This window comes from Hydra vulgaris, chromosome 03 (genome assembly GCF_038396675.1).
Source record: "Hydra vulgaris chromosome 03, alternate assembly HydraT2T_AEP".
NCBI classification, from domain to species: Eukaryota; Metazoa; Cnidaria; class Hydrozoa; order Anthoathecata; family Hydridae; genus Hydra; species Hydra vulgaris.
Window position 1 is genome coordinate 28,633,535 of NC_088922.1, and position 20,975 is coordinate 28,654,509.

The 20,975-nt window shown below is 29.2% G+C and overlaps 1 protein-coding gene across 2 annotated transcripts in view; it reads left to right on the forward strand.

The window, feature by feature from the left end:
- Positions 1-12,094, forward strand: part of LOC100213299 (androglobin) — a 63,448-nt gene extending 51,354 nt beyond the window's left edge. Inside the window, exons 23-31 of one of the 2 annotated variants that reach the window (XM_065792880.1) lie at positions 7,727-7,756; positions 7,950-8,064; positions 9,578-9,663; positions 9,741-9,806; positions 9,881-9,979; positions 10,414-10,513; positions 11,026-11,140; positions 11,592-11,763; positions 11,916-12,094. In XM_065792880.1, coding sequence (XP_065648952.1) covers positions 7,727-7,756; positions 7,950-8,064; positions 9,578-9,663; positions 9,741-9,806; positions 9,881-9,979; positions 10,414-10,513; positions 11,026-11,140; positions 11,592-11,763; positions 11,916-12,056 — 924 coding nt within the window. In that variant the 3' untranslated portion in view covers positions 12,057-12,094. Of the gene's footprint in view, positions 1-7,726; positions 7,757-7,949; positions 8,065-9,577; positions 9,664-9,740; positions 9,807-9,880; positions 10,017-10,092; positions 10,177-10,413; positions 10,514-11,025; positions 11,141-11,591; positions 11,764-11,915 lie in introns of those variants that run through there. The other variant, XM_065792881.1, reaches the window with a different exon arrangement.
- Positions 12,095-20,975: the final 8,881 nt, after the last annotated feature.

Genomic DNA, 20,975 nt, shown 5'->3' on the forward strand with positions numbered 1-20,975 from the left:
AACCTACTTGTTATGGCTTAATTAGGAGAAAGCAAGTAAGTCTCTGTTGACCATCCTTGCACTTCTTATTCTTCTAATAGACTAGTGTAGATGTAAACCTGTCCAGAGTAATAAGTGCTGAATCTTTCTGACTCTACTCATAAGCTGCTGCTCAAATCTTCTCAGTAGTTCAATTATCAAGAATAGTATGTTAATCGTCATCAATATTCACATTATTGAGTTGATAAGAAATTGTTCATTTTGTTGCTTTTATCATAATTTAGTGAACTTATTGGAAATAAAAGGCTGCCTCTAAGTTAAAATGTCATTTAATACCAACATGACTGGTTGCATTGTTTATTTTTTCCTTTTATTATTTTGTAAAAGTTCATAATTCTTTGTTTACTGATACAAAGTTCCCACCATTACCCAGTATTTCTTTAGGTGTTTCTCTTTGATTGCTCATCTTGTAAAATTAGAAATAAATTGGTGTTCAACCCGAGCGCTACTTCAAGGTAAAGTGCTCATGCAGACAAACAGGTAAATAAGGTTAAATAACGTTTTGCTCATCTTAGTCCTTTTCCTTGAATAGTTATGAATGGCCTACCATCATCAACAGCGCATCTTTTGAATGCTTTCCGTTGATTGTTGCATCTTAACAAATTATTTTCATCCAATTGAGACATTAACTTTAATAAGCAACAAGTTTTGGATATTCCTTTGTTACTTTTTAATCAATTGTACTTTTTGTCATTTTTTTTTAAGTATTATAATTAATACTATTTCTGCATCATCAATTTTTTCCATTCAGAGTGTTTTTAAATCTTCACGCGCATGCCAATACTCCAAACTACTTGGTTCCAAATGCTATTCATGAGTATTTTTTTTTAGATTGAATAGTCAATTGATAAATGTTCTTTTCTTTCAATATTATTTTTGTTTTTGATTTTTTTGAGTTCATTGGTTGGTCATTGGGATTCTTTTTTTAAATAAAATCAGGTTCATTCTACCACAAATTACTATTTAGTAAATCACTTATTTTTACCCCTCAGATGGAAAATACATGAGATTTTTCTCTGTTGGTAAAAATCCCATGTATTTTCAATCTAAAATAATGTAACACCATTATTTTAGATTTCGAAAAATTCAATTTGTTCATTTTTATTGTAAAAAGCAAAGCTTCTGTAATGGTAAGCCAAGGTTTAATCCTAACACCTCACTCATTAACTCAAACCTTTGAATGCTAACAGAGTTTAATGGAGCAATACAAGTTGATGAATTATAAATATGTACTAAATAACAAACAAATATTTTTGTGAAGCTTTGACAAATACATGAAGGATTGAATTAATCATTTTAGTAATTTTTTAAAATTGTTTACTAAACCAGATATCTGACTTTATTTGTTCTGAAATATTATTTTTGCTCAAGTTTCAAAAAAAGACAAAGTCTGATTGGATTAAAGAGCTTTGAAATGTACTTTAAAAACAGCCTTTTTCTTCTTTCTGATTCAGATGGTAAATTGTAGTTTATACCTCCAAGTGCCCTTATTATAGTCCATCACAGTGGCATGAGTCAAGCTATATACTCCTAGTGAACACTTCTGTTTTTGATGAGTGAAGTTCTGTGTTTCTTAGTCCAATAAAAATATCAACAGTTGGTTTTTGTCCAAATCTACAAAATGGTATAGTTTTTAAGTGACTCTAGGGGTTTATATATTTACTTGTATGTTACTTGTAACTTTGTCAACTGTTGATGCGTTTACCTTCTTTTTTTTTAATTTACTACCAATGTTTTCTAATATTAATAGTAATTTGAAAATAACATGGGTAAAGTTTGAAATATGTCATTGAGTACATTAACCTCAATTTCTTTTATTGTATTTTGTAATCCATTTTTTGCAGCCTCATCACTGTTTAAATAGGTTACTGACATCATCTAATAAAGCATTGACTTGTATTAATCATTGTCCATTAGTTAAAATGACATGCAAAGTTCTTATAGCTACATCTGGACTTGTTTAAAAACTTGGTGAGTAGATTTTCTAAATAATACACTGAATAAGTGTCTCCGTAAGTCTTGTCCCACTTCTGTTTTTTGTATTTAAGTTGTTATCAGCCAATTGAAGGTTAATACTATTTTTACTTTTTTGCTGGTTCTCATCCAAACCAGTTACAACAGAGCTTGTTTAATTGCTCATCTTCACTTAAGAAGTCCCAGTAAACCACTTCCCAGTATCCCAGTATCCACTTCCCAGTATCCCAGTAAACCACTTAACTTTTGTATCAAGGTTGTCATTTTTCAACCCATTTGATTCAAGTTGTCAAGTGTTTAAGATCCTTAGATATGCTCTTTCAATCCATTATTCATTAATTCACTCCTTGATCCCATTTCCATTTTTTCCGCTCATGGTTGTTCATAACCACTTTGTTCTATATCACTTTTTTTTTTCATATTTTGAAAATGAAAATGGCTAGAAAGGTTGGAATTAAGTTACTCTATAAGCGTTCTTCTTGTTCTTATGAATGCTTTGTCATTGCCTTGGCTCGTTTTAATTGATCCATCTGGTTAAGATGAATTTTGTCTAATTCACTTTGGCTTTTACTACCAGTCATTGTTGCATTCAATTGTTTGAAACAAATATTTTTTAGAATGAGAGGAGGTGGTAAACTTAAGAATAATGGATTAAACTATAGCATTATATTTTTGAATTATTAACCACGAAATGTTATTAAACATTACAGTGTTATTTTAAGTTATTAACCACAAAATGTTATTAAACATTAGAGTGTTATTAAACATTAGAGTGTTTTTTTAAATGAAATTATAGTAATCAAGACAATAAAAATGACTTGTTTAAATCATTTTCAACCAATCAGAAATTGTTTTTATTGGGTATATATAAATACGCTATTTAGTGGTAACCTAGTACTTTTTAAAGTACTTTAGTAAAATAACCCCAGCTTTAAAATAAGTAAAAACTATAAAATGCATCTAAACTGAATAAGCTTATTTCTTAATTCTTTAAATATGGTGACATGCTACCAGCTAACCAGAGTTAATTGTAATTGTTCAAGAAAACTTTACTTTCCTAGGTATGCCTGCATTGATGAAGTCTGAGAGTTGCTTCTATAATGTTGGAAACATTTAAAACTCAATTTCTATGTTTGAATGATCCTGTATTTGCAAACATAGGTTGGATGGACTCTTGAGTCCATCCAAACTATGTTTGCAATAGTTGAATAATCTCTTGAGAATAATCTCTAATCAATAATTGAATAGTCTCTTGAGACTATTCAATTATTAAAAACCCAACATACAGCAATGATATGTTTGTTATTCAAATATTGTAAATAAGTGGGAAAAAAAGTATTGTAATTAAGCTTGTAATCACAAGCAACAAACAAACATTTTTTATTATTATATCTTATTATTACAAGAAATCTATGTAAAAAGATGTTGTCTGATGCTAAACTCCATTATTCCCAGTTTACTAAATCTTGTATTTTATCAGATGGGTGCTGTCTGATGTTAAGCTCTATTATTCCAAGTTTACTAAATCTCATATCTTATCTCAAAAAGTAGGCTCTGAGATTTTTGGAAAATCTTTAACAGTGTTATTAATGAAGGTTAGTTGAACATTCCATTCCCAATGCAAAGGTCTGATCTTATTACCTCTCCCAAATATAACGCAGAACTATTTGCAAAAAGCATTTCCTTTAATTCAACTCTTGAATTTAATGGCCAAACTCTTCCTGCCATTCCAGTTAAACAGGTTAACCCATTGTTAAACATCTAAATAACTTCAGCTTCTGTTGCTAAAGTCATTTCTTAATTAAACTATTCTGCAACTTGTGGTACAACATTTCTGTCATAGTCTTATAAAAGTGTTCTTCAGAACTCTCTTCATTCTCACTAAACTATTTAATTAGTGCTTGACTGAATCTTGTTTTCCTGCCTGCTGGAAAATGACATCTGTGGTTCCAATTTTAAAAAGATCTGGAGAACACATTGACCCCATCAACTTCTAATTAGTCTTCCTTATTATTAGCAAGGCCTTTGCATCTTTAATCAACAAATTTCTAACTTGAATTTAATCTTACTCTCTGAATATTGATATGGATTTCAATCTTCCCATTCTGAAGGTGTTAACTGAGTTCTTACTAACTGAAAGATATTATTATACTTTATATGGAGGCAGCAAAGCAAGGGCTATTGCTCTTGAAATATCAAAAACTGTTGATAAAGTTTGGCATATTGGTCTTCTTTGCAAACTTCTAATAATACACTTTCTTTTCTAATACGCATTGTATATGCATTTTAGAAAAGAAAAGTCAATTTGTTTTTCCGGGCAGTGGCCTTGTTCGTCAAGGTTTGTGTTTCGGAGTTATTGAGTTGAGAGAGGGTTATAACCACTATTAAGTAGCCTCCTCATCTGTAGCAGCCTTCTCAGCCTTGAGGAGATGAATAACAAAAAAAAATATATATATATATAGTTGGACCTTCTCTATCTGCCAAGCTTGAGCCATTCTCACATTGTCATAAAAGTGGTGCTCTCAAATGATCAAGTTCTGCAACCCAGCGCAATAATAAGTTATGAAAAAGAATAAGAGAGATGTAATAAAAAAATGAGCACTAAATATTTATTTTGAAATTTGTTAAAACTTAAGGGTTGATTAAAATTTTTCTTGTTTAATAAACTAATCATGTTTAGTCCCAAACAGTGTAGATGTTAGCAATTCTGAGTTAAAAGAAGATGCAGATTTGTATAAAATGATTAAAAAAAAAAATTCTCCATTACTATTTTGCTTATTAGAGTTTTTAAGTCCTTAAAAGATATTAAAACACCATTGCTTTTGTCTGAGACCCCATAAGCTTGTATAAATGTGTCGCAATAAAAAAGATCTGTAAACAAAATTAAAATTAAAATGTATTACTAATTACAGAGATAGGTATAAATGTTTGAGTGACTCAATGGATAGCACAAAATGTGGATTAGGGTGACACAAAATTTAAAAAAAAAAAAAAAGTCACAGTACATTTTCCAATTCTACCAAACTTAGGGAGTCTACAAAAAAAAATTTAAGTTCCTTAGTGATCAGGAAGAGCTACATGTAAATTTGATCATTTTACGTTCCATGCAATTTTTATTTCTTTGCATTATTTTGTTATCTTCACATCATTCAGCAAGTTTTTAAAATATCTGTCAAAAACTCACGATGTTTCTAAAACATTTGTGGTCATTCACAATTATTTTTTAAAAAGTTTAATTGCAGCATAAATTTTGTGGTTTGCGTTTAATCAATTGACAACTTTTAATTAATTGATTATCTTGCTTTAAACCTGGATTTTTTTTTACTATTTACATATCCATACAAAATGCTGAAATCAAAGAGAGGAAAATGAAAAAAATTAGCTGTAACGCTTGTAGGTCTGTTTATCTGCTTAACTCGCATTTAAGCTATCTACCTACAAACTAACTTCCATCGAATAGAAGTGTTCTTCAATATTACTTGTTCCTAACTTCAGCTAGAATGATGAGCTTTGTAATTCAAATACCGAAAAATACTGTTTACTCCAACAAATTGTAAATATTTGGAAATCTGCTGGTTTCAGTAATTGCTTGATTTCTGAGAAAAGTATAGTGGAAAAGTTTAAATCCTTATACAGCAAATACAAAATTTTGTGCAATTGTAAAATCTTTCAAGTCAAAAAGCAAACATTTTAACACCATAAAAATGACTTTTACAACATGGTAGAGCAATTGTTTAACATCAGTGTAAAAGACACAATGAACCAATGCCTTGTAATACTTCTGCTTTGCAAGAGGATTTGGCCTTCTTAGATGATCAAAGGTCTTTTTTGCTTAATTTTTTTGTGAAGACTTAACCAATTGAAATGACATCTAATCTAATCTACTAATTTTTCCCAAATATAAAAAATCATTTTTTTGAGAAATTTTGTTATTTTATTCAAATTTATCTTACGCTAAGTGTTTTAACAACCTTTTGCATAGAACTCACAGAAATATGATATCTTCTAAAATTGGCTCAGGGCTTAAAGCAAAGTTTCAGAGAAATATTGATAGATGCAAGAGGAAAGAAGAGTACAAAAAACGAGCACAGAAAAGCAAAAATTCAATAGTTTGTGATAATAAAGGAAATTGGTGAAAAAAGGCAGTGGAACTATAAATTTTTTCCTAACAATGATATAGATTTCGATTTTGCAGATGAGGAACCTACAGAACCTAAAAAAGCACCTGTCACAATGCAAGGTTCATGGCCTATGCAATATACTTTCTAATGCTCTATATGACATCCACAGTCATTGAATATCTGACTCCTGAAAAGAAACATATGGTCTCAAGGGTAGCATCTATTGTTGCCATTTTATTATGGACCTACCTTTCTTAAATCAGTCAAAGCAAGCATGCCGTTTTAAATGATTTTAATGCATTAAAAATTGCTGAAACAATTAAAACAGAATGGGAATATGAAGTTGGAAACTCACTTCAGAAAAGCATGAGTAACCACACATGGTATTTGTCTCCTAAAGTTGTCATACTATTGTTAGGTGATCCTCATATGAAAGCAGATGTTAAGCATTTAATCATTGAGAAACTTTTAAAATTTCCAGTTCCTGAGTTATCAGAGATTTCTGTAGAAGTTTCTTCTGCTATTATTGTCACCAACGATAGTTGATTAGAGGATTTAATTACAATAGACAGTTGGATTTTTTTATACTTACAGGTCACACCGAATTTGTTCGAAAGTGGCATACTTCAAGTGATTTCTTAGCGCTAGATTCATACACACATTTCACTTAGTTAGTTCGCAATCTTAGTGTGACCAACAACTGCACAGAAAGAAATATTAGTTTAATTGAAAACTTTGTTCATAGTTCCCACAATGAGGATTTGAGGCAGAACATTCTTTTGGTAGTCAGGAAACATGGAAAGCTAATAACAAAAGATATGTCGCTGAAGGAACTGGTATAGCTGAAACCTAGAGTTGAAAAATTAATGTAAAATAATAGCTAACTATATGAAACTATAAACAGCGTTTTTTTTCTTTTAAGATCAAACAAAAGTTTAGTTCTAAACATATTTTACCCCGTAAAAATGACATAAAGTTTAGCCAATCCTCAATATTTAAAAAATTACATGTAGACAAACAAAAATAAGTGAAAATTTGTATTTAGACTAACTGAATGTTGTAGAACAGGATAAGCAGCTGCAGTTATTGATTTTCCAAAAATTTTATTATTCGATTCTATTTTTAATAATGTACCCTAATGTGGATAGGTAAATACTGATTTGCAAGGAGGATAATTTCTTATGATAAATATAAAAAGCAATCAAATTTTAAAATAATGACCATTCAGACAGTATTTTTTCCTTTGCTTCCAGTCAATCCCGAATGAAGATAACTGTGTGTGTATACATACCAAAATACATATGTATATATACATACATATGTATATATACATACATATGTGTTAAAACCATATTTTATAACTTGAAGTATGGTTTTAACTGATATAAATTAAAGAATTTGTCAAACCAGTTAACAAACAAACACAAAATTCCAATAAATTTTATTGTCTCAAAGTGTTTTATTTAAAATACAATTTCAAAAAATACACTAACAAAGAAATACAAATTAAATTTATTAGCTCTAGAGGCCTTTAAAATATATATAGTTATTAAACATGAATATTTTTTGAGATAATCTTACTTTATTTGCAGACTGATGAAGGAGTAGGTCTTAAAGATCAGGTCAGTATTATTTTTATATATTAACTGTAGTTTTATAAAATAACAATAGAAAGTTTAGTTCTAATGTTTTTGCTTATGTATACAATTAATATTAGGACATAATTTTCTTACAAAATGTTTTTTTTTTCTTTTACTTTTTTTAACTTATTTGAAATCTTTATTTACAATTATTTATATATGATTGATTTTAAAGGTTCATAGCTATGTTATTGAAGCATTCATTTTTGGCGATAGTTGGCCTTTGACAAAAGATCAATGGAACTTTTTAGAAAAATTGAAATTAAAAGAAGAATTTGAGGATGATGATGGTATGCTTTATTATTTTTATTCCTTTATTGTGTTTTATACTTACCCAACAAATCAATATACAATAGTTGTAACACTATAGCTTTAACAAAATAGTTTTTTGATGTTATCTTGTTGTACTGTGTTATTTTTCACAACTATCTGTTAATTCTTGTTGTTCTTCTAAAGTAATATGGAACAAGCTCTAATGGCGTTTTGGTATCCATTTTTAATCCTTTTTAGTTTTAATTATTCTCTTACTTAGGTGATTACTAGAAAATTGTGATGACTAACAAAACAACAGCATAGAAGTCTTCAACAACATGACCGCTTTTAGGTTTGATGATAGCCTGGCAAATATGAGGCAATCTGTTACTCAGCAATTGTAATTATTGGTCATCAACAGCATTCCAAATATTTTAAATTGGTGTCTATAGGTCTTTTTTGCATCTTGGGGTTTTTTTTGCACCTCTCTGTCTAGGTGATCCCAAAGTAGTTTGATTGGGTTGTAATTAGGCCTTTGAGCCATCAACTGTAGTGTTCTGTTTTCAGATTTTTATGTAAATATTCTTTCACGACTTTAGGGTATATTTTAGATGATTGTTTTGTTGGAAAACAAATCCTTTACCAATAAGTTCTCTTCCACAATGCAAAACATGTTCTTCAAAACAAGTAACAAAATATGTACATAGATCTATTTTGTCATTTTTTTTTTCTATTTTAAAAAGTTTCTTAACTTGGCCACCTCCAAAACAACACCAAACCATAATGTCCTATTTCTGTAATCTTCAGCCGAATTCAATCTTTTATGTTTATGAACTTTGGTCAGACATGGTTTTTTCTTGCTACACAACCTCTAAAACCAACACCTAGCAAATATTGTTTAACTATTGTAGCCCTAATTTTTGTTACATGTTGTTCATTGAAACTGGTCGTAGTTTCTGGTGCTGTTTGTTAATGATTTCGTATAAAACTTATAACTATGTACCAGTCTTCCTTTCTTATGATGGAACAAGGTCTTATAGATTGTTTGCAGTCATAAAATGATCCAACTTCTTCTTTTCGTTTAATTATTTCTTTCACCCCATACTCTGAAATACCAACACATTGTGCAATATTTGCATTGGAAAAACCCAAACCATGTAAAGTATAAAATTCCACTTTTTTTTCTACACTTAATTCCTTCCTTTTTAACATTTTGGTGATTAAAATTGAAAAAAAAACTTTTTTTGCACAAATTTTTTTTATTGACAAATAATTTTAGACTGAGAGCAAGGCCTAAGAAATTTTGATTGAAAATAAATGTTTATTATTTTTCATAAATGCTTATAAAAACTTGGATGGACAGTAGTATATGTGCGTTCGCATGTATGTATATATGAGTGTATGTATATATGTATATATCTAGATACAAAGGGAGTTTTAAAATCACTCTTTTCAAAACGTAAAGTGTAAATCATAAAGGTGGATTTTATTAAGGAAAGCAAATCTTAAAAGAATATTGGTCTAAAATTACAAAAATATTAATAATTTTAGCTGTTGAAGTAAAAGATAACAGTGGAAAAAAAGGGAAAAATAAAAAGACTAAAGATGGTAAAAACAAACAGCGCCCAGATTCACAGGTTTGTAGTCTAAATTTACATTATTGTATTTTAATGATTATTTTAATTTTGAATTATAAATTGTGAAAAATTTTTAGAATAAAAATTTGATTGATATATCAAGACCACATTGGAATCTCCGGCTTGTGGTTGACCTAAATATGGTATTTTTGAAATTTGTTTTAATGCATTCTCTTTCAAAAACATAGAAGCATAACACTAGTTTTTGAAATTATAGGAGCAAGCTATTAAATTAAAGAAAGACACAGAAAGAGAAAGTCAAATTAAAGCTATTAAATCAGCATGGGAACTGGTTGATTCGGGAAGATCTTCGAGAGTAATTTTTGCTTTGTTTTGATATTGAACCTTATAAGGTAAAAGGGTGTGGGCAACATTTTCATTTTTAACAGGAACTAAAAGCATCACTTTAAAAAATCAAATATCTGATAGGTTGATATTCGATGGGTTGTTATCTGATGGGTTGATATCTGATGGGTTGATACCTGATGGTTGATATCTGATGAGTTTTCATGAAATGCGTATACGTTTTCAAATTAAAAATTATTGTTTATTAAAAATAATATTTTTGATGTGTAACTTATGTTGCTAAAAATAAATAGCAATACAAAATTTTTAACCATTTTAATTTAAACTATCACTTACGCTTTTCTACCCTAATAGGGTTTAATATTGTCTTGTGTAAAATAACATTTGTTTAATTTTCATAGAAACTGTTACTCAAATAAATTTCAGTTTTGTATTTTATGACAGGCATTTATTTCGCGAGGAAAATATATACAAACTCTCAAATGGAATAATGAAATGAAAAATGAAAATGAAAAAGCCAATAAATTAATTTCTATTGAAAAAGGTTTGTAATTGGTTTGAATAAATGCTTTTCACCAAAAGATTAAAATTTGACTTTAATGTTTATATAATATTTATTATATATATATATATATATATATATATATATATATATATATATATATATATATATATATATATATATATATATATATATATATATATATATATATATATATATATATATATATATATATATATATTCCACACGTTGGTTTGGACAAGTTTCTTTAAAGCCGTTTTTTTATTTAAGTATAAATTTATTGAAAAGATAAAGCGATTTTTTACAACCAGATACTTTTTCTAGCATAAGCAATCCTGATCTGTTTTTCAGATATTGTGACCATTAGATAAATTACCCTCCTCTTTATGAGCTCCTTTTTCTTATTTACTCAATATATACATTAAATATTTGTACATATTAATCATTTTAAATTGACTTTTAATTTAATATACCGATTTTTTTAAATCTGATTACAGAAACATGATTTATCTTCGAAATATGATTTATCTTAGGGCTGTCTAATCTTATCTTAACTGGTGTGTCTGATGAGTATGAATTGTTTACCGAAGCACCAGAAAAAAAAGAAGATGCATATTTAAAAGACTTTGATATGAAGCCTTTTATTAGGTAAATTTTTACAAAAATTGTTCAAGTTTTCTTAACTAAAAATAAAAAAAAAACCAGGAATTTTATTGAATATTTAGAATCAAGCATTAAATCTCATTCATAAGTTTGTGGAAGTTTAAAATAATCTTAATTTTTTTTTTTTTTTACAAATTCACCATATTAGCTATAAAAACTTTTTTTTAACTAACTAAACGATTTTTTCTCTTTATTTCTTAATTTTCAACCTCTTAAAAAGTTTTTTAGTGTTGGTTTAAGTATATTATTTTTGTTTCTATGGTATTCGTTTTGATTGCAAATGACTTAAAAAGTCAATATATAAACTTTTACCCTTTTTCTAACCCCTGGCCCACTGTGCAGTAGTACAATACAGTTCAGTCCTATATAACTACGGGGGCGTTGTGACTCGTTTCTAAAGAAGCTCGAAAAAAGTTTTGAAAAATTTAATATTTAGATCAACATCTGAAAAAAAAAAGTTTGAAATAAAAAATCTTCATGATCAGCAGGTAGAAAATTTCAAACGTTTTCGTGAAAATTGCGAGCTCATTCTGGTAAAACGTGAATATGATCACCTTGTAAGAAATGCAGAAAAAGAAAGACAAGTAAATGATAATGCAAATATAAAGGTAATATTAATTTACAAAATAAATATTAATTTATATTGAAAAATAGTTAATATTTTTTCATAAGGTTTTGTTAAAAAATTCATAAATTTTGTCTTCTACTCATTCTAACATTATCTCTAATAAATTGTTTCAATATGCTTGTTAATATTTAGTTAAAAGTAGAAACGCAGCGTGCTGAGCTGATTCGAGTATTTGAAGAATATCACCGAAAGTTCCTACCAGTAGTTGAAACGGAAACGCTTGGTGTTGAAAAGCTGAAAAATAAACCAAATAAAAAGACTGTAAAAAAATAATCAAGTTTTGCTTAAGAAAATAATTAGTTTTGCTTGTATCTAATATTTTTATATGAGTTTATTTTTCACACAGTCAATAAAGTTAAAGGCTATTTAAATGTTTATATAGCTAAAAAGATGTTTGTTCTTTATTGACCTATTTGGGATTTGTAGCTGATGAAAAATTGATAAGGAATAAAGCAGTAATGCGGTGTAAAAAGTTTTTTTATGTGCTTTTTGAGGAAAAATAATATTTATGTAATATCTGCATGACGACCGCCAAAGATGAAAACCTCGATGTTTTTCGAAAATTTGGTTGTCCGTGAAATGAATATGTAGGTTAAGTTGTCAAAAATAAGAATCTCGATGTCTTGAAGTATATACGCAAAGCTGGTTGCTCTTTGAATGAGGTAACGTTTATGGCAGCAGTAAATGCGTGAAAATTGATGCTCGTGAAAAATATTAGTTTGCCCTAATGCTCCTTTTACGTAAATTGCATGTGACAAAAAAAGACAGCCAAGAAATATCGTTATCTGAAAATTGTTAACTATCTAAATAAAAACGGTTTTCAGGGTGAATAAACATTTCTTGTAACTTTTTTTTCTCTTGTAGTAGACTACCATTTTTCAATTTTTTAAGGTGGTCAAATATATATATATATATATATATATATATATATATATATATATATATATATATATATATATATATATATATATATATATATAAACACACACACACATAAATAACACAGATTGATGTTTAGTATGTAATGGTATATTTTCCAGAAAGAGTTTTTGAGATCTAAACTTTTTAACCTAAAAAGAAATATTAGTTATAGAAGATAACATTACAGGGTAAAAAAATAAATTAACTTAGTTAAAAAAAATCGAGCATGTAAATGATTTAGAGGTACAGAATAAGGGAGCAATTTAAATAGCACACCCTGTTAAAGAATTATTATTTTGTCCCTTTGCTATAAACATCATAGAATTTCTTTGTATAAATAGTTAAGAAAACATTACTTGAGGTAAATTAATATTTAGTGGGGTATCCTTTTGGGTCAATAACTGCTTGGCAACGACGGTATTTTAAGAATAAACGGTATCAATTTTTGGTATCGTATTGTTAAATAAATTAACAGCATTGATAACTTTTTTACGAGAACAACCATGGCCTACTATATAACACGGCCGGATTTGTTGCCTTGAACGCAAAAAATTAGTGGGCCGAAAAAACACGAGTTTGAAGTTTACAATGAACCGATTTAACAATCTTAAATTAAACTTTTTTTAATTCAAGTAATACTTTATTTTGCAATGCCAAAAAAGTGTTGTGTTGTTGGTTGTAGAAGTAATTTTAAGCGAAAGATTGAAGAATGTTCCAGTAACAGCAACCACGTAACATACAAAACTGTGTTTAGTTTTCCTGATAGCAATCAGTTAGATCTTCGAAATTGTTGGATTAAGTTTGTCAACCGAGCTGATTGGAGCCCCACAGAAAACTCAGTTATATGTATCGATCATTTTGAAGATTGTTTGAAAAGAGGTAAACGTATAACATTGAATTATTGCGAAAATCCTATACCAACAATTATTACCAACCAAAACATCCTATCAAAGCCATCTTTAATTCAATCAACCTCAGCTTTACGTAAGCCCCCTGCAGTTCGTATATATTCTCATCCTTTTCTCGATGAAACATACGATTTTAGAAAACATGATACAATTAAAAGCATTATAGATCTTAATGAAAGTTTTTGTCCAGCAGGATTTTCATTTAAACTAGTTGATAACCGTGTGTTATTTCTTCGAATTTATTTCAACGACGGGGATGTTACTCCTAACATTGAGAGTATTACTATTGATAAAGACTTACATGTAAAGCTACATATGAAAGGTATCCCAGTTCCATTGCCTAAATGGTTTAGAGAAGGCAGTGTTTGTAAATTGACCAGTGCCAGTATGCTTGTTAATTTTGTTTCTTATATGCATGAAGTTGCAAAGAACGTATCAAAAAGTGTATTATCAGATTTATATAAATTATCTCTTTATAAACCACAAGGACGTCCAATCTACACAAATGAAATCATTAGATTTTCTCTAATGCACAGATATACATCAAAACAGGCTTATACTTTGCTATTAGAAGAGTTTCCACTTCCTTCGTTGTCTTATTTAAAATCACTTTCAAAGGGTGGCATTGATCCATTAGCAGGATTATTACTACTTTTGGAAAATGGTAGTATTAGTGCTGACTGTGTTGTTTTAATTGATGAGATGTATTTACAAAAAGGTGTCCAATATCATGGAGGAAGTTTAATTGGTGCTGATGATGATGGTAATTTCTATTCTGGTATAGTTGTGTTCATGGTGGTTAGCTTGAAAGAATCTATCCCCTTTGTAATTAAGGCCTGTCCAGAATTTCAAATTTCTGGTTCTATGATTAGTTCACATATAGAAGAAACGTTAGATACTTTATATAAAGCATCTTTTAATGTACGAGCTATAATAACTGACAATCATGCAACAAATGTTTCAGCATTTAAAATTCTACGTTTAAAGTTTGGTGAACAAGATAATGAAATATATTTTACTTTTATGGGACACCGGGTTTACAATTTATATGACAGTGCTCATTTACTGAAAAACATTAGAAATAATTTATTAAATTCAAAACGGTTTGTATTTCCACCTTTTGATTTTATTGAGTTTGATGATATTATTCATGTTGAAGCTGGAGAAGAGTTAGAGTTTTTCTTAGAGTTTATTGCATAATGTTTATGAGAAAGATGAATTGTTACCTGCTAACTTAAAAAAAGCTTTCAAATTGTCTGCCCAAACTTTACATCCAGGAAACAACAAACAAAGTGTTCCTTTAGCTTTAAATATTTTTGATAAAACCACCTCTGCTGCAATCATCAGCTATTTTCCAAACGAAACTGCAGCTGCTGGATTTCTAAGGCTTATTAATATTTGGTGGACTATTTCTAATTCAAAGGTAATGTTTAATACAAACAATAGGATTGGTAATGCAGCTATTCCAGGTGACAAAAAGTCACAATTTTTTCGAGTTTTTGCAACATGGATTAATGAATGGAAAAACTTGCAGTTTCAAAGATGTAATAAGTATACTTTATCTGCTCAAACAACTAATGCATTAATTACAACACTGAAGGGTACTGCAAGTCTGATTGAAGATTTATTTTCAGAAGGATATAAATATGTTTTAACTAGCAGGTTTCAAACTGATCCATTAGAAAGACATTTCAGTAAATATCGACAAATGAGCGGTGGAAGATTTTTAGTCAGTTTACGAGAAGTTCAAAGCTCTGAAAAGATATTATGCATGAAATCCTTAATTAAAGCCAATATCAATTGTTGGACGAGCAATCTTAAACTTGATACAAAAATTGACAAAAATGAACTTTAAACAAAATTGGAAAAATATAGCAATGAAATTCAAGAGAATGAGCTTTGTCATGACTCTTACGAAGTTGCAATCAATATATCTGGTTACATCACGAAAAAGATTGGGGGTAAATATAACTGTTCTAACTGTCTGAAATCATTAAGTTTCAATAAAGTCTCAACAGAATATCTGGAAATTCTTTCACGTGGTGGTTTAACAAAACCTTCCAAAGAATTAGCTAACTATGTTTGTAATGGGTTTATAATTCTGGACACTGTAAAGAAAATGTTATTAAAGTATTCCCATGATATAAAAAATGCATCCTTGCTAGCGCTAGAAAAATATCAACCAAGTGATAGTGATTTTATGTGTATAGAACATGAGGAATGGGGAAGGCATTTGGTAAACACAATTATTACCAACATATATTTTAACAATGAGCAACAAATTAAAAATGGAAACATTAGAAAAAATGAAGTTGCTGCCTTTAAAGTTCGACAAACCAAAAAAGACAAATGAATAAACCCATAACAACATAGTATATGTATATTGTTTTTTTGAGAAATAAAAGAAACTTGACTTGATTAATCTTTTTGTAATATATGTAAATGCTTTCAGTAAATGTGTACATTTAAAAATTATGCTAGTTTTACTAACATTTTTGTTAATTTTAGTTGTTTGAACCAATAATTTTAAGACTAAGATTTTGTAGATTAAAATTGATGGCTAAAATAGATAGTTCATTCGGCTTAATGCAATCATGATTTATTATTAGCTAACTGTTTTAGTGTTTGAAGGTTAAGAATTTTGGTAATAGTAATAATTATAGCTAAGAGCAAATTATTTAAATATTATTAATGTCTTTATAGAATTACCTTCAGGTTTTGATTCAAAAGCTAAAAACCTAAAATCGGCCCACTAATTTTTTGCGTTCAAGGCAACAAATCCGGCCGTGTTATATAGTAGGCCATGGAACAACCCAATCTTCGAGCTATTTCAGAGTTGTTCAATTCTTAATCTTGAAATGCCTGTACTTGTTCTCGAAAGACATCTGTTTCGTGTTTACCTCGTCCCATTGTTGAAAGAATATGATTTTTGCAAAATAAATTACAAGTTCATTCTTAAAATACTGAGTATAATGATTTTCTTTTGATATAATATAAGAAGTTTCGTTTTTTTAAAAAAATAAAAGTAAATGTGTGCTATTTAAAATGACCTAAAAAATTTAAACACAGCCGATAAAATGCTCAAAACAAACAATTTTGATAGTTATAAATGTCCAATGAGTAGTTCCGTTTAAAAAAGTAAACACTGTTGATGCTATAAAAAATAACAGCAATTGCTATAAAAACATAAAACATGATATCAAAAAGTTAAACTAACTGGTCATGAAAGTGTGCTTTTTATATTGTTGCCACTCTGTGTGTGTGTGTGTGTGCGTATATATATATTATATCTAAAAAATTAAGCAAATATATATATATATAATATATATATAATATATATATAATATATATATAATATATATATATATATATATATATATATATATATATATATATATATATATATATATATATATATATATATATATATTATATCTAAAAAATTAAGCAAAGCTTGAAATGTGAAAGAAAAATATATATATTTTTTTAATTTATTTTTAAATATTATGTTGTACATGCTCCTCTTCCTAAAAAAAATCATACACCTCTAATATATGTAAAATTCACTTGCTTTGATAAAGATAGAAATATTTATAAGAATGAAGCATTTTATTTATGTATTTAAACAGCAAAATATTTAACTAAAATTAAAAAATGAAAGATTTGCCAGATTTTTTAAAAAAAGTATTGCCACGTCTACAACTTATATCAACAAGGTATAGTTATGACTATTGTAAAATTGTAATCGATACATCAGATAAAAAACATCGTCAATAGCAATAAAAATATCCTTACTTAGCACAATGACGTTGGGTCTAGACCCAGACTGATGCGACCTATTTAAACCGGGTTTGGGTCTCGTTATTATAGACCAAAACTCGCCAGATCCAAAAGATATCTGTGATTCACAGGTTCCAGAGATCTGAAAAAGATCAAATGCCACCCCAGTTTTCAAACAAGGCAACAAGCAAACCGAGCTAATTATAGACCCTGCAAAATTATTGAAGGTATTATACATGAAAAAATTATATATGACTGTCTTAGCAACAACCTTATATCCTAAGAACAGCACGGATTTCTTCATAGTAAAGGATGCACATCAAACTTCCTTGAAACTTGGAATATACTAACAGAAGCAATGCATCAAGGCTACGCCACTAATATCATCTTCACTAATTTTGCTAAAGCCTTTGATAAAGTTCCACATGTCAGACTCTTACAATAACTTAAAGTCTATGGTATAAACGGCTTTGTATTGGACTGGATAGCAAACTAGCTAACGAATCTTTATCAACCAGTTGTAATTGGCAAGCATAAATATATATGGAAATATGTAACAAGCTGGGTACCTCAGGGCTCTGAGCTTGGTCCGCTTCTTTTTATCTTATATATAAATGATCTGCCGGACTATATTACTCATCACATAAAGATTTATGCCAACAATTGCAGTATACTTGCCGTTTAAAATCTGAGGAGGATAAAAAAAACCTTGAAAATTGACACCTAATTGATAACTTAGTAGATTGGTCGCATAAATGGAATATGTCTCGCAAATTCGATAAGTATATGTATAAGTATGTATAAGTATAAGTATGCATGCCGGGCTTGGTAACTCCAAATCTGTTCAAAATTCTTCGATGCTTGACTTGAGTGAAAACAGAATTCAACTTGACGTTACACAAACATAATCTGGGAGTACTTCTATCAGAAGATCTTAAAGTAAACTATTACGTCAAATCAGCAGCAGCAAGAGCTAACAGGAAAATTGGTAGACTAAAGATAATATTTAGAATTTGCGGACTCTTTTTGTGGAAAGTACTCTACAAAACCTATATAAGACCCCAGTTAGAGTTTGCTACCCAGGCTTGGTCACTACACAAAGAAAAAGACATTACTATTTTAGAGCAAGTACAGGATAAAGCCACTGAAACAATCACGGAAATAAAGTACTTGGCATATGAAGAAAGACTCCGTCATCTTGGCTTAACTGCACTTAAAGAAAGGATAGCTTGAGGCCATCTAATTCAACAGTTTTAACTTTTAAAAGGTATTGATCAAATCATTTTTAAAAACCCTCAAGTCTTCGCAACATCGATTTCCTAATACAATTTGCGTGGACATTATCTTCGACTTGAACGTCAAATGGTAAAAAACTGCAAAAAAAGATTCAATTTCTTTACTAATTGCATCGTCAATGTATGGAACGTTATGGATATGTGTTTCGTCAATATATGGAACGTTTCGGGTATGCGTCTTTAATATCCAGACCTGTTATAACGAAACCCGACCAATATTTTCTTAACTAATGCCACCCAGATTTTTTTAATCACGCAAATTTTTTGATCCTGTTTATTATTATAAACTGTATTAAAAAAAACAAATCTTATTATAAAAACAAAATTTGCTTTCGATGGCCGATTCCTGCTCTGACCATATTCGCCACACTGAGTAAAGCGGCGTGAAACTCCTAGATAAGTATTCTTCCGCGGTGTTATGTGACACAATCCTTAGGTATCCTTGGAGCCCTAAAATAAACAAGAAAAAAAGTTTTATTGACTTTTTTTGAAAACAAAAACAAATAAAAGCTACATTTTATGAGAAAAAACACAGAGCGGCATTGTTTGTGATGTTCCAGATTAGATTGTTTGTGATGCCCTCCAGAGATTCACTCTTTATTGCATTTGTTATGGCTAACTGTTTTAGTTTTTAAGTATTTTTATTATTGAAAGCTAAGAGTAACCAAAACTAAACCTTAACTGTTTGTAGACACACGCACTCAATATCCTACTCCCAATAATGGTGTTTGTGTTCTTGTTTTGCCATTACGGAGCGATTCTAGACTCAGACTCGCTCCAGACTCGTAGGAAATTGGGTATGGATCCAAGTAGGAGTTGTTGATACCCAAATTAAACCCACAGACGTATATGCTAACCATGTTTGGGTCCGGAACAGTGATACCCGACCCATTAACAGCCCTAATAACTTTTAAAGTATTTTGAACTTTGAAAACTAATCAAACTCATGGTTTTCTTTATTGAAAATCAAGAAACGTTTTACTTCTATAAAAAAGAGAAAAATAAAACAATGCATTTTCTTATAAGTTACTTGTTAAAAAAACTTTCCTTTGTTTAAAATACTTTTTGTTTCATGGCATATTCAATTCTTTGATTCTTAAATTCCGTTGAATAAAAATTAAGGGAAATAGAAAAAATCATGTAAATAGGAGAGCGTTCTCGAGTAGTGTCAAAATGGTGAAAATCTTTGTTTATTTGCAAGTGAATTTAGAGAAATCTCACAAAAACATTTTTTTAGTATTACTCTAAAGTTCTACATATCTTTTTTTTTATTATTGTTTTTAAAGTACTCCAAGATGACCTATCGTTCATATCTCAGGGCACCTCGAAAAAGTATTTAGCTAAGAAGTTTACGTCTCCTTCCTTACAAAATTTGTTTTTTTAGCGAGAGCCGGAATCGAACCTTGAATTTCTTGGTTCTTTAGCTAGACCTCTAACCACTGCACCACACTGCAATTATTTATCTTTTTTTTGTTTTATTTTTTTAAACGATGACAAGGTCTTACTGATCATTCGATGCCCTTCAAAAGTAGGGCATCAAATAATCCAGAAGGTAAAAGAAATGAGGGGGGGGGGGCGAGAATTGCGAAAAGTTTCTCAGTTTGAAGTTCTTATAGCTTACTCTTCATTAGGGAACATCCATAAATTACGCAACGCTAAATTTAACTAATGGAAAAAATAAAAAAGATCAAATAATAAGTGAATTGAAAAGCATTCTTTTTTTTATTTGAGTTTGCCCATCTGATAAAATTTGTTTGCAATAACTGGTTCACAGAAATATGCCAAAAATAATGTTTTATTTATGAAGGTAGTTCAAGAACCACGGCCGACAACACGGGTTCCGAAGTGGAGGACACAATCGTCAATTTCTAAAAAAAGTCTATTAAAAAAAAGGTCCTTTAGAAAAAAAGTACAATGAGGGTTGGGGGTCAAAATGTGTCAACTTTTTAAATATTTTGTAATGAGACTTTTGCTTCTTTAAAAACTTATCCATTCATTCAAAATGATGTCAACACTACAGGTTTTTTAGTCTATTTTTATCAAATTTTTAAAAATTGGTACTATTAAAGGACTTTTTGAAACGATTGTACTAGAGATGAGAATCGTGCTTTTTTTTTTTTTTATTTAACAATGATGAGCGATTAAACTTTCTTTTTAGTTTAACTGATTTGGTCGCAGAAATGGCTTTTTAAAAACAAAATCCAAGTATAAAAAGTTAACTTTTTTATTTAAAAATACTTCTTAACTCTTTTCTATACATGTTGTGGAATGGTTGAATTAGTAAAATA